This window comes from Cylas formicarius, unplaced genomic scaffold (genome assembly GCF_029955315.1).
Source record: "Cylas formicarius isolate icCylForm1 unplaced genomic scaffold, icCylForm1.1 PGA_scaffold_7__23_contigs__length_41026272, whole genome shotgun sequence".
In the NCBI taxonomy this organism is placed as follows: Eukaryota; Metazoa; Arthropoda; class Insecta; order Coleoptera; family Brentidae; genus Cylas; species Cylas formicarius.
This window is the reverse complement of record NW_026844352.1, coordinates 18,649,283-18,662,138: the sequence shown is the minus strand read 5'-3', so window position 1 is coordinate 18,662,138 and position 12,856 is coordinate 18,649,283. Positions and strand designations below refer to the sequence as shown.

The following is a 12,856-nucleotide window of genomic DNA, read 5'->3' as shown; positions in this document are numbered from 1 at the left end:
ATCTTAATAGTTTATTAAGGTTTTCGTTACTAAAATGCCCAAAGACGCCGATTTTGACTAGAATTTGAAAGATATTGACATGAATATATAACTGTTTGTATCAAAAAAGGATAGTTTAAACTGATATTTGCAGTTTTGATGCATGTTTGAAAGTGTACCGAACTCGGATGGGGACAAGATGGAAGCAATTTCAAGGTGTAGAGACAGAAGTTTCTTTGAAGAATTAAGGAGTTCTAAAATTTCTAGAACAAAAGGGGTGCTACCAGTATTATTTCACTATTTTACACAAATAGTTACCTTTTCAGGAAAGTTCATATAAACAAAATGTTTCATTATTGAGATGGCAAAGGTTTAAAAAAATTTTTTATTGTCAAAGATAGTTAAAATCCTCAACTATGAACAAGTTGGAGTAAATCGCATTTGGATCACTAAAGGTAAAAAGGAAATAATAGTCCTTTATTGTATATTTTATTTAGAGAAAAATGAAAATCTGTGAACCCCTTAACTGGTACTTCAAAGCTCTTCCCCTAACTCCCAGGCGTGAATAAGTGCGTTTTTACACATTGTATTTTTATGAATATCTTTTTTGTCTCTTTGATATATATGAATCTAGTTCTAAAAAATTAATCTTTCGGACTTACCTTTTTTAAAAACATATCGAAAGTTGCAAACCGATCGATAATATATTATTATTTTATAATGATTTTTTTTTAATGTTTGAAAGGAATTTTATCTATTCAGAATCACTTCAAATTCACGACAAACATAAAATAAACTTTTCACAATTAATTGATGAAATGAGCCGTTAAGTAACTTCTAAAAGGCAAAAAAAATGAATTAGCTTTCTTATGGTGTGCTTAAGAATAATACATTCTACACAACACTAAACTTTACGATAGTTGTGCGACTTTTAAACGTTATCAAATTACTGCTATCGCATTTCATTTAATTGTTGACAATCATAATTTTTCCAAATTCGATTATAGGAAACAATACCTTTTTACCGCTATCCACATGCTTTAAATCTAAGTTCGTTATTAAACTTATGTTATCGTGCTATCGTCTATAGCTAGTGGCTTATAATATGTAGTCATTGAAGTCAAAACAATCAAATTAAATGTAAAAACAAAAAAAAACTTATTTTGAATTTTTAATGCCTGGTCGTTAATAGTAGATTCATTAGAACCCCACATGTTTAAGTTTATAGCCTCTAACTGCTGACTCTGTATATGTATCAAAAAAAGTGTCAAAGAAAAGTAAGTTGAATAACAACTTATTGTTTTTTTTATGGGATGAATTATAAAAAATTAATCAGTTTTGGTTAGTGCATATTTTATTAAATTTAAGTACTCTTGCACCTTTATATAACGTATACGTTACCGTTTATATTACAATTTTCTTACAATGCAAATTTTATATTAACTCTTTGTAAAATTTTTATTGCATCATTTAACCACAGAAAATAGTCAATTTTGTTTTTAAATTATCCAAAGCACAAAACTTTGGAATTATGAAATTGTATGCACTACTAAAATAAGTAATTATTGAAAATTTTTATGACATTTGGTGACTGCCACTCGAAAATGAATGCTTTGAACTGCCAATGCTTAATTACATTACTTCCGTCAGAGAAAGTTTTAATTATAATATCAATGGGACTGATAGTAGATTTGTTATTTTGAATTTTGGCGCTACATATCTCCTATCTTCCTAGAATGTTAGTCAGAATCTGCTTTTTCGCCTCTTATTGTACCAAAATCTACCTTAGAAATGCAGATATATACTTAAAACACCTTCTTTTGGGACAAATAATTGGTTTTCGCCCTTGATTTACGGAAGATTATAGCCAAAACATGCATTTTCATAACTTAGCGAACTGAAATCTACATTAAAACTGCAGATAACTACTTAAAAATTCAATTCCTTGAATTGATAATAGGTTTTTCTTTGTCATTTTAAACAGATTCCAGTCAAAATCGGCTTCTTCGACTCATATCGTACCTAAAACCGCATCAAAACTGCAAATATCAGTTTAAACTATCATTTTTTGATACAAACAGTTATATATTCATGTCAATATCTTTCAAATTCTAGTCAAAATCGGCGTCTTTGGGCATTTTAGTAACGAAAACCTTAATAAACTATTAGATTTCGACGTAAGGCAACCATTCTGAGTCAAATAGTTGCCGATTTCGATAAAATCTTAGTCAGAATCTGCTTTTTCGCCTCTTATTGTACCCAAATCTACCTTAGAAATGCAGATATATACTTAAAACACCTTCTTTTGGGACAAATAATTGGTTTTCGCCCTTGATTTACGGAAGATTATAGCCAAAACATGCATTTTCAAAACTTAGCGAACTGAAATCTACATTAAAACTGCAGATAACTACTTAAAAATTCACTTCCTTGAATTGATAATAGGTTTTTCTTTGTCATTTTAAACAGATTCCAGTCAAAATCGGCTTCTTCGATTCATATCGTATCTAAAACCGCATCAAAACTGCAAATATCAGTTTAAACTATCATTTTTTGATACAAACAGTTATATATTCATGTCAATATCTTTCAAATTCTAGTCAAAATCGGCGTCTTTGGGCATTTTAGTAACGAAAACCTTAATAAACTATTAGATTTCGACGTAAGGCAACCTTTCTGAGTCAAATAGTTGCCGATTTCGATAAAATCTTAGTCAGAATCTGCTTTTTCGCCTCTTATTGTACCCAAATCTACCTTAGAAATGCAGATATATACTTAAAACACCTTCTTTTGGGACAAATAATTGGTTTTCGCCCTTGATTTACGGAAGATTATAGCCAAAACATGCATTTTCATAACTTAGCGAACTGAAATCTACATTAAAACTGCAGATAACTACTTAAAAATTCACTTCCTTGAATTGATAATAGGTTTTTCTTTGTCATTTTAAACAGATTCCAGTCAAAATCGGCTTCTTCGACTCATATCGTACCTAAAACCGCATCAAAACTGCAAATATCAGTTTAAACTATCATTTTTTGATACAAACAGTTATATATTCATGTCAATATCTTTCAAATTCTAGTCAAAATCGGCGTCTTTGGGCATTTTAGTAACGAAAACCTTAATAAACTATTAAGATTTCGACGTAAGGCAACCATTCTGAGTCAAATAGTTGCCGATTTCGATAAAATCTTAGTCAGAATCTGCTTTTTCGCCTCTTATTGGACCCAAATCTACCTTAGAAATGCAGATATATACTTAAAACACCTTCTTTTGGGACAAATAATCGGTTTTCGCCCTTGATTTACGGAAGATTATAAGTAGATGGATAAAGGGACTTCCAGGGACTCCTAACCTCACTTTTTGGCCACTCGGCCACGGGCCCCCGCCCACGGGCCGCTCGGCCATCTTTTGCCGCCCGTAGGCCACTCGCCCATAGGCCACTCGCCCATAGGCCCATAGGTCTTCTTCTTTTGTGTGTCTGGCCGTTCGGTCATTAGCCGCTCGTTCAAGGTCACTCGCCCATTGGCCGCTCGGCCTAACCAAACCGTCGTCCGTGGTACCGACCTAACCAAATTGTGGTCCGTGGTTCCAACCAAACCGTTGTCCGTGAGTGCCAACCGTTGTCAGTGGTGCCAACCGTGGGGGGGTACGTGGGTGCCAACCGTTCGCCCCGCGGGGGGGACCCCGGGCGTAGCCTCCGCTGGTAGAGGTGGGGCTGCCGCTGGTAGAGGTGGGGGGCGTAGCCCCCGCTGGTAGAGTCCCCGCCCCCCCGCCCTAACCAAACCGTCGTCCGTGGTGCCGCCAACCTAACCGTCGTCCGTGGTGCCGACCAAATCGTTGTCCCGTGGGTGCCCCACCGTTGTCCGTGGTGCGTCGCCCCGCGGGGGGGGGGCCGTTGGTAGAGTCCCCGGGGGGGCTGCCGGTGGTGCCCGCCCGCCGCCCCCCTGCCACCCCGTCCCCCCGCCATCAGCGCCCTAACCTAACCAAACCGTCGTCCGTGGTGCCAACCAAATCGTTGTCCGTGGTGCCAACCGTCGTCCGTGGTGCCAGCCGTCGTCCGTGGTGCCAACCAAACTGTGGTCCGTGGTGCGTAGTTCGCCCGCGAGCCGTTCTGTAATTTCGAAATTGCTTGATAGATGGTGTAAATTTACGCTTTGTATATATTTGTTTTTCAGCTTGAAAATATAGGATAATATGTAAAATAATTATTGAATTTAATTTGGTATATTTTCTATTAAAATTTCTTTATCCAAATAATGTATTTAATTTAATAAAATAATGTATTTATCAATTATTTGTCTCAAATTCTCAAATTCTATAATCATCACAAATGAAATAAAAATAAATTAGAGGTTATAAAAAATAAAATCACATAAAATTTAAAGATTCTATATTAAATACCTGTTATCTGTAAAGTGTATTTATGCCATCAACGATAATATTTTAAAAATTTCATAAATTACACGATTATATACGACCAAATATTAGAAAAACATTGAATCTTCATTTACATTTAATGAAAACTATTTTAGTCAAAATGAAAATATTTGTTTCTTTATGAAATAAATTCCAGTAATACGTTCTTTATGCGATCATCAACGATATTTTTAAAATCTTGAAATTTATAGACATGTATGTTTTCTTACCATCATTTGACTGTAGTTGGGTCTATCATAATTTCTAATACTTTGGATGGTGATTTAAAGTAAAAATAACCAAATTTCATTACATTAGATAACAATTTTTAATTAATATAACTTTATGAGACACATTTATTTATCCTTGATTCAAACCATCTCAGTGGAAATGTAACGATTTTTCATGATGATAGTTCCTTGTTTGTATTAATTTTGGAGTTTCATATTTACTGAAAATAAAAAAACAATAAATTAAAAGACCTGAAAAACAAAAGTATATTCAAAGTTATTATTTTATGAAATTCATTTTAAAATGTATCTTTAATAACTAATCAATGGTAATCCTTATATATTCATTGATAAATTAAAACAATGTTCAATTTTCTTTCTTTCATTATTATAAATTACTAACAATTAAATTTCAGTTAAATAATAATCTTAATATGGCAATCAATAATTAATATTTTCATCAATTTTCCAGTAAATGAAATTTAAAATTGTAAAACTCTACTAAACATAAAAATTCAATCTAAAAATGATAAATATTTTTAAACATGAATTCTTTCAATGAAACAGTAATTTTCAGTTTACAAAATTTATAAATTATCTTTACCCATATCCGATTGCATAAAAAGGGAGAAAGCCTCGTATTTTCTGCTTACCGAGTGCTTTGCTTTAACATGAGCAAGATTGGGAGTCTTCGGAATGACCCTGATCGATCGGGATTCAGTGCATGGTATTACTAGACTAAAGAAGTTGCTAACCTTCTATAGAAAGGGTGGCATTTTGGACGTTCTCTAGAGCGGTCTGGTGGGCTAAATGCTTGGACGCCCACGAGCGCGCCTCCCTTCAATATCAATACCAATATCCATAACCGATAAAAATCATTTTAAACGAATTATAGTGATTCTTGACAATGAAACTTTTAAAAGTTGTGTAATATCAATATATACTTTATAATTTATCTTGTTCATATTCTATATAATTCCATTTTAGGGTAAATTGTGGAATCTTTCTATAACTGAAAAATAAATAGAGGTTAGAAACAGTAATATAAACAATAAGTTTAAACATTACATACCTTTCATTTATTATAGAATATATTAGTTTCTATTTGAAAAACAATCTTCGAGATATATTCTTTATACAATAGAAGATATCTTTCCAAAATTTTCTATGGTTAGTGTTTGCAAATTGACGTTTTACCATAGATGTATCTCTTATAGATTCTTTATGTATTCTAAGGTTATAAGAATGCATTGAATAATCTCTCAACTATTAATGACATCACAAATCCTCAACATGCCTCAAGAGTAATAGAAACACACATACTCATTGCGACCTAATAATAAAAAATATTTGTAAAAATTAGGCTTATGTTAGTCTTTTTTTTATTCTAATGTAAAATGTATATGTAACTTTTTTTTCACTTCCGATTCAACAGGTTTTGTTCTAGTTGTTGTTGTTGTTGTTGTTTGGAGGAGTGTGTGTGTGTGTCTAAATAAAAAAAACTCTAAAGATTTTTTTTTATTTACATCAACATCGATAATATTTTTAAAATTAAAAAAACTATGGGATTGATGCGGGCAGAGAGGACGCTAAACTTGCAAAATGTTTAAGTTTTTTTCTGCATTCGTCGGAGTGAAGGCGCGCCACTTGTAACTCGCTCTGCAGCAGGGCAATTTTAGTTTCAGTCTCTTTGATCCGGTCCTCGTTTCGCACCAGCTGCGACTCTAAAACCATTTTCAACTGGAACGCTTCGCATACCACCCTTCTTTTTTCGTCGTCGATAAACGTATCGAACCAACCGGAGGAGGAGGAGGATGAGCCGGTATGCTGCTGCTGCTGAACCGTTTCTTCCCTTTTTCTTTTTTTTTGTGAGGCTTTGGCGGTGTCGTCGCACTACGACGCCGTTTTGACGGTTTTCTTACTTGTTGTTGTTGCACTTCCGGTGGTGGTGGTGGCGGCGGCGGTGATGACGGTGGTGGTGGCGGCGGCGGCGTATAATGTATGTCGTAGCTCGTTAAAAATTCGTACAACTCTTCGGGGGGGAGCGATATTTGCTGCTGCTCCATGATGCGCGCCCCGACACAACTGTTACATCGACACTGAGACTTATAATACATTCGCGTCGTCAATCCACGAATCGTGCGACTTGTCCAATCCCAACCAGCGTACCAAAACCCTTTTACCGCGCCTGCGCAGAACCTTTTCAACGAGATAGACGTCAGGATTGGCCGTTTTTTGCAATTCTTCTTCGTAAAATCCTCCCATTATAGGTTTACCACGTGTTTGGCTTTACTAATTCTAACCCACGTCACCCACTTTCAATTTCCTAGCTCAGAATATTTTCAGGTGACTGAAAGCGCTCTTCAAAAGTGAATCGGCGTTACTTTTATTCACCGCATTAGGTTTCATTCCCGTCGTTCTGTGTTTCTTGTTGTTGTATTGTTGAACGACAGAGGGCAGCACGTCTGTCCAGCGGTACGCAATGCAATTTTTCTTTGAGTCTCCTTATTTCCCGTTCGACTATCGCAGCCTTTTTTTACTGTACGTACTATAATGATTAATTTCGTGCTTGACCATGAGCTTCTCAAAATTGCCATTATAAAATTCCTTGCCCAGATCCATTTGCAGGTTTTTTGGTTGTCGATCCCGTGCCTCTTTTAGAATTTTGGCGAAGGCCTTGGTCACATCACTCCCCGTTTTTCTTTTTAACGGTTCGCACCACACGTATTTTGAAAAAAAAATCGATAGCTGGGCCAAATCGGCCTGCCACCACGCATATGGATGCAATTTTTGCCGGAATTCGAAATCGCAATTTTTGTCCAACAAGACGCAGTTATTTTGTTCTGAAATATTGTCACGTGATTCCTAGGACAGCCATAACGATTCGGAAGAGCGTGCGCATTGGAAGGAGCCGCTATTGAAGTTTCGTGATGCGGTGGCGTGTTAATATAATTTTTTTTTTCAGTTTAATGTACTGATGGTACGTGATAGCTGTGAGGGGTAATAAAAATCAAGAATGTAATCAAGTATTGCTTCAATTAAAATCTAGAAATCTTTGTAAAATAGAAATATAAAAATGCGAAATTCCGTTGTAACGGTTTCGTCCGTTTGGCGCGTTTTCCATCCCCTCCCTTCGTGTAAATTTGGCACCCATTAGGTCCACAATAAAAAGAGCTGAGTCAGAAACGTCTCATTTTTACGCGTCGTTTCGAAGGTGTTAAATAAATTTTGTAAAAGTAATCTAACAGAAATGCCTTCTGCTAACGATAAGTCTCTCGTGATCAAATACACCAAAGCGATTCCAGAAGCGTATCCTCCAAGCAAAGGATCAATAAAGGCGGCAGGATATGACTTAAAAAGTGCTCTGGATTGTGTGGTACCGGCACGAGACAAAGCTCTGGTCGACACGGGCCTTAAAATCGAATTACCGGAAGGCTGTTATGGAAGAATCGCACCCAGATCTGGATTAGCTGTGAAGAATTTTATTGACGTTGGAGGTATATACTTAGAAGTTGTTTCTGAAGACGCGACGAGTAAAACGTGCATTTTTTAGCCGGCGTCGTAGATGAGGATTATAGGGGCGTTTTAAAGGTAGTTTTATTTAACCACTCCGACTCAGATTTCGATATTAAAAGTGGGGATAGAATTGCCCAACTCATATGCGAAAAAATTTACTATCCTGATTTGGAGGAAGTACAGGTGAGTAAATGATTTTTCCCAAGTTTGGCATTAGTTGCTTTTCATTATTTTAGGCATTAGGGGACACTGTTAGAGGTGAAGGTGGATTTGGATCTACTTGAACTAAATAATGTGACTTTTTTTTTTGGTAAATGCTTCCTAAATTTGGGTGTTTTTGTACTAGAAAAACAGTTTTTGATAGTATTATTCTCCTTCACTGTTTTTCACTTGATAGTATTAATTATGTGTTCAAATATTTAATTTATGTTTAACCAAATATATAATTTAGTAACAGCGAAGTATTTTTTTTTAAATTAGACTTTAAGCTATATAGGTTGTAAAGGGGGTACATACAGCAGCAAAAAATTACTTTAATAACACACTTATTGAGTAAAACAGCTCAACAAAATTATTAACCTAGGAGGCCAACGCATCTGCCTCCCGGACAAAACGTGTATGTCAACGTGATAAACAGACTGAGCGCCCACAGGCCCATCATTAATAACAATTCGAAACCCTTGATCCAACTTCCTCGTTGCAGCTATTTTTCTTGCTACAATTAGCAAATGACCTAATAGCAGTTCGTATTCGTCGGCGGCTTTGGATAACTGAGGTATTGGTTTCCGAGGAATAACCAAATAGTGTTAAGGATTTACATCGTCGAAAGCCACACATTGAAAACAAGTCAGTTGGACGAGGTTTGAACATTTTAGGGTATACCCGCCAGGTCGTCTTCGTATATAAAGTTGCAAGGGATTTCTTTTCTCAATATTTTTCCGAAAATTGTGCCCTCACCCGGTCGAGCATTTTGTGCCAGAGCAACCTCGTCCGACATCTTTATGAACTAACGTTTTGTCACATGTGCCTCTGGCCCATAGGCGCAAAAGGAGCGCTGTCACCCAGCCGACGAGTTTTTGCGAGTTGAAACTCGTCGGCTGGGTGACATCATCGTCCACCGCGTGGTCGCGTCCCCGGTGTGCGGCAGCGGCTGCATGACATCATCGCTTTGCGAAATGTTTAAACGAAACCTTGGCGGGTGAGATCATCGCGTCGCCTGCCTTCGCCGCAAAAAATGCTTAAAACAAATTAATTAGCCACTCGGTCCGATTAGTAATCCACACATCCTTCGGCACAGGAAATACGAAACGTTGATATTATTACCGCATGCGTTTCCTTCGCCGCCGGATTTTTTTTTTTTTAAATAATTTTCCACACATAACGTGGCCGGATGAGTACCCCGCGCGCGTGTGTTTCCGTCAGAAACTGATTAGAAATTAAAAAAACAATAAGTAGAATATGTATATTTTATTGACCGAGACGTATATAGTGGAAAGACTCTAAAGCATTGAACAAGTTCATTTTATGAGACACGAGTTTTTCTATTTCCTCGCGCTCAAGGTATATTTCGATTAACGGATTGAATTTTTTCAGCGTTAAGTCACACCGTTCTTCTTCGTGCCAATAAGCCGCTTGCATGCAATCTCCTATTGGGAAGATGACGTCGTTCCATTTTAGATTTCCAATTTCCTCGTCAATAAAATATAAAAACTCCAAAAATGCCTCGTGGGTAAAGTCTAGTCGCTGCTGTCCATTAACATACAGGCGTACTTGTGCGCAATCCATCTCGACATATATATGTTCATCGATCGTTACTGTAGTATCCGGAATACGCGTAGGCGTAATTCTTCTGTGATTATTAAATGTTGCATCCCAATCACCGCCCATCGTTGTTGTTGTTGTTGTTCAGTCAACTAACACACACACAAAACTTACATTGTTTTTTATAACTTATACATTTCATCCCCTCCTATCGTCGAAATTGGACGGCACATTGAGTTTTAGTTATCTTGACCAAACACTTTGATAGCAAAAGTAGCGAACTGGACTCGATCAGGTATAACAAAATGAAAATAGTTTGTTTTTGATTCGGGGAAAAGTGCTTGTCATCGTCGTCACCACTGCTATAGAGGCTTCTGAAGTTGTTTTTTGTTTAAAGAGTCATTGCTGCTGCTGCTACTTTTGGTTAGTTAGTTAGTTAGTTAGCACTCATTGGCAGTTCAGTCTCAAAGAGGTTGCGGTCCATCGCCGCCAGATGCATCTGCGTCCAGGTGTCCGGCCATGAACAGGAAAAATTACTATTATCGGCGTTTTTGAAACACACATATGCTTCAATTACCCCGCTGGGTTTGTGAATATAAAACATATTTTGCACTAATGTGGACAACAAAATAAACTTGGCGTTTAGCGTAGCCATCGCGTTCTCGAATGATACTGATCACCACGTCGTCAGCGCTTTTTTATAGCGCTCAAACAATGAAAACACCGATTTTGCGAGGGAGCCGGTCCGTCGATATGGGTTCTGCTGTCAGGCCGGTTGTAATGCACAAAACACGGCAGATGAGTTTGTAGTTCAAAATTACATTGATGTTTTCCCGGTAATTTGTGCCACATATTTAACAATTCGTAGGGTCTCACCCGTTCTATGAGGTATTGTGCCGGGAGCACTTTCAGGTCTTCGCTGTTCAAGTTCGTCGGATGGCTCAACAGTATTTTATCCATCGTGGTCACCCCCTAGTCGTCAGTTTCATTAACAAATTTTTAATCTGTTGAAACACGCTCTCGCGTGGTCGCGTTGATCAATTTATTTTGTTTGTTTTGTTTTTGAAAAAATATAAATGTCCGTTGGTGTAGCGAAACACGCTGTTCACGCCTTGCGGAATCGGGCCAAACAATTCGTTTACAAAGCCGTGACCTTTCGGACGCAAACTGCACTCGTCCAATTCGTTGAAATAATTATCATCGTAAAGGATGAAAGTTCTGCCGGAGTATGTGCTGAAAATTGCGTTAATTTTTTTATCTTGCGGAACGCCCAGGCTCACAATGTCCGCTTTACGTTCTATCCTAAAACTAGGAAAATCCACCACATAAAATAAATTGTCCGCAATGGCCACGAGTTGTCCGTTGTGTCTTTGATAGATGTGGGAAATTTTGTCCATGGGAACGTACTCGGCTATTCGTTTTGGTTCGGTGTAGGTTCTATCACCTAGGCGTAGTATCCAGCACCATTTATCGTAAAACACGTATATATGATGGTTCAAAGTGATTAGAAAATTATCCGGAAGTATATTACACAAGTCTGGTGGTGGTGACAAAGTAACTTTTGTTGTTGTTTTTGTGTCGCTTTTCGATGTAGTTGTCGTCGATGGCGACACTGATATGGTCGTTTTGTCTCCATACAAACGTTGAATTCCCATAATGTCATCGAGTCCCAATGTATTTACGCTCCCATAAAATGGATACATAATGGACGTGGGATCATTACTATGCCCTAGGCCGAGGGTATGCCCGATTTCGTGTAATAGCACGGTATACAAACTAGTTTGTGGTGCGGGCGCAGGCACATCGTTCCCAAAATACCAGTTTTCGTCTTTATCCAAATGGATTTCCACACACTTTTGATTTGTATTGGGAAAAAATGCGTGACCCAAAACTTGACCTTTTCCGTCAAATTTATAACTACATGATCCGTTGCCTTGACATCTTACGCTTTGTTTATGTTCGTACGATTTATCGGTGATTAGAATCAGAATATCGGGCTTCATGTAATTGTAAGCGAATTCTAAATTGGAAACGGAACTCCAAATTTTGAAAACTTGGTTGGCAATCGTCCGTAATCGAATCCTTTGCCAGGGTGCCGACGCTTGAACATACCAATTTAAGGTCGTTTTATTCCATACCGCATTGGCGGTTGTGAAAGCATTTTCTTCTATTCCGCAGCGGGGGCTTTTAATTAGCGCTATGGTCTCATTGTTTAGAGTACCGTCCATTGGTAGATTGTACAATTCCTGAAAATCCATTAACGCTTGCTCTAAACTGACCGGATCGATCTGAATGAGAGACACGTCGTCGTCGTCGTCGCCCCCGCTATTCACCGGCAGAAAGCCATATTTTTGTAAATAATCAGAGAGTTCCTGGTCTGTTAGCGTCGTGTCGTCTTCAGTTGTCGAGCACATAGCAAGGATAGCGTAGAGAAGAAGAAGTGAACAAAAACCCACAACCCTCATCTCTCTCTCAATCAAAAGTAACTGCAGTACTAAATATTCACCGATCATAACTGGCGTTTTTATAAAGGGACGTGAGAGATGATTTTTTTTTAATTCATATTTACGTGTATGTTTTTTTAATAATACATGTTGCGCAGATCAAAATAAAACGACAAAGTTTTTTTTGAAAAAAAATATTTTAATTTTTTTTATACAATAATGGGTATACTGGCGTATACCCATGAATATAATTCGAAAATATTATTTAGGACGCACATCCGTCACCGTCCACCCTTGTGAAACATGCAGTTAGGCCTCGCCTTCTTCTCAAACTTTGGAGGGGGAGGTACAGTTGCGGCGGGCTGGGGGCTGGTGCTGGTGGCGACGTGGCTGTCTCGTCGTCCGCCGTCATCAAACTGTTCCACGTTAATAATGGTGGGCTTCCACGCCGACGACTCCAGCCTCTTGGCCAGAAAGTCCGCCTTTACCTGTCCCCTCAGGTAA

General features: G+C 37.7%; 2 protein-coding genes and 1 pseudogene across 2 annotated transcripts; 1 reads left to right on the top strand and 2 right to left on the bottom strand.

The window, feature by feature from the left end:
* Positions 1 to 7,881: 7,881 nt before the first annotated feature.
* On the top strand, positions 7,882 to 8,431 carry LOC132705409 (deoxyuridine 5'-triphosphate nucleotidohydrolase-like). The gene is made up of 3 exons (XM_060675984.1): positions 7,882 to 8,128; positions 8,185 to 8,330; positions 8,384 to 8,431. Exons 1-3 carry the CDS (start codon positions 7,882 to 7,884, stop codon positions 8,429 to 8,431), a joined length of 441 nt encoding a protein of 146 aa, XP_060531967.1.
* Positions 8,432 to 8,692: 261 nt separating this feature from the next.
* On the bottom strand, positions 8,693 to 9,144 carry LOC132705074 (adenosine 5'-monophosphoramidase HINT1-like; annotated as a pseudogene).
* Positions 9,145 to 9,204: 60 nt separating this feature from the next.
* On the bottom strand, positions 9,205 to 12,322 carry LOC132705073 (matrix metalloproteinase-25-like). The gene is made up of 3 exons (XM_060675505.1): positions 11,051 to 12,322; positions 10,785 to 10,880; positions 9,205 to 9,297 (listed from the first exon to the last, which is right to left on the bottom strand). The coding sequence occupies exons 1-3, from the start codon at positions 12,320 to 12,322 to the stop codon at positions 9,205 to 9,207; spliced, it is 1,461 nt and encodes a 486-aa protein (XP_060531488.1).
* Positions 12,323 to 12,856: the final 534 nt, after the last annotated feature.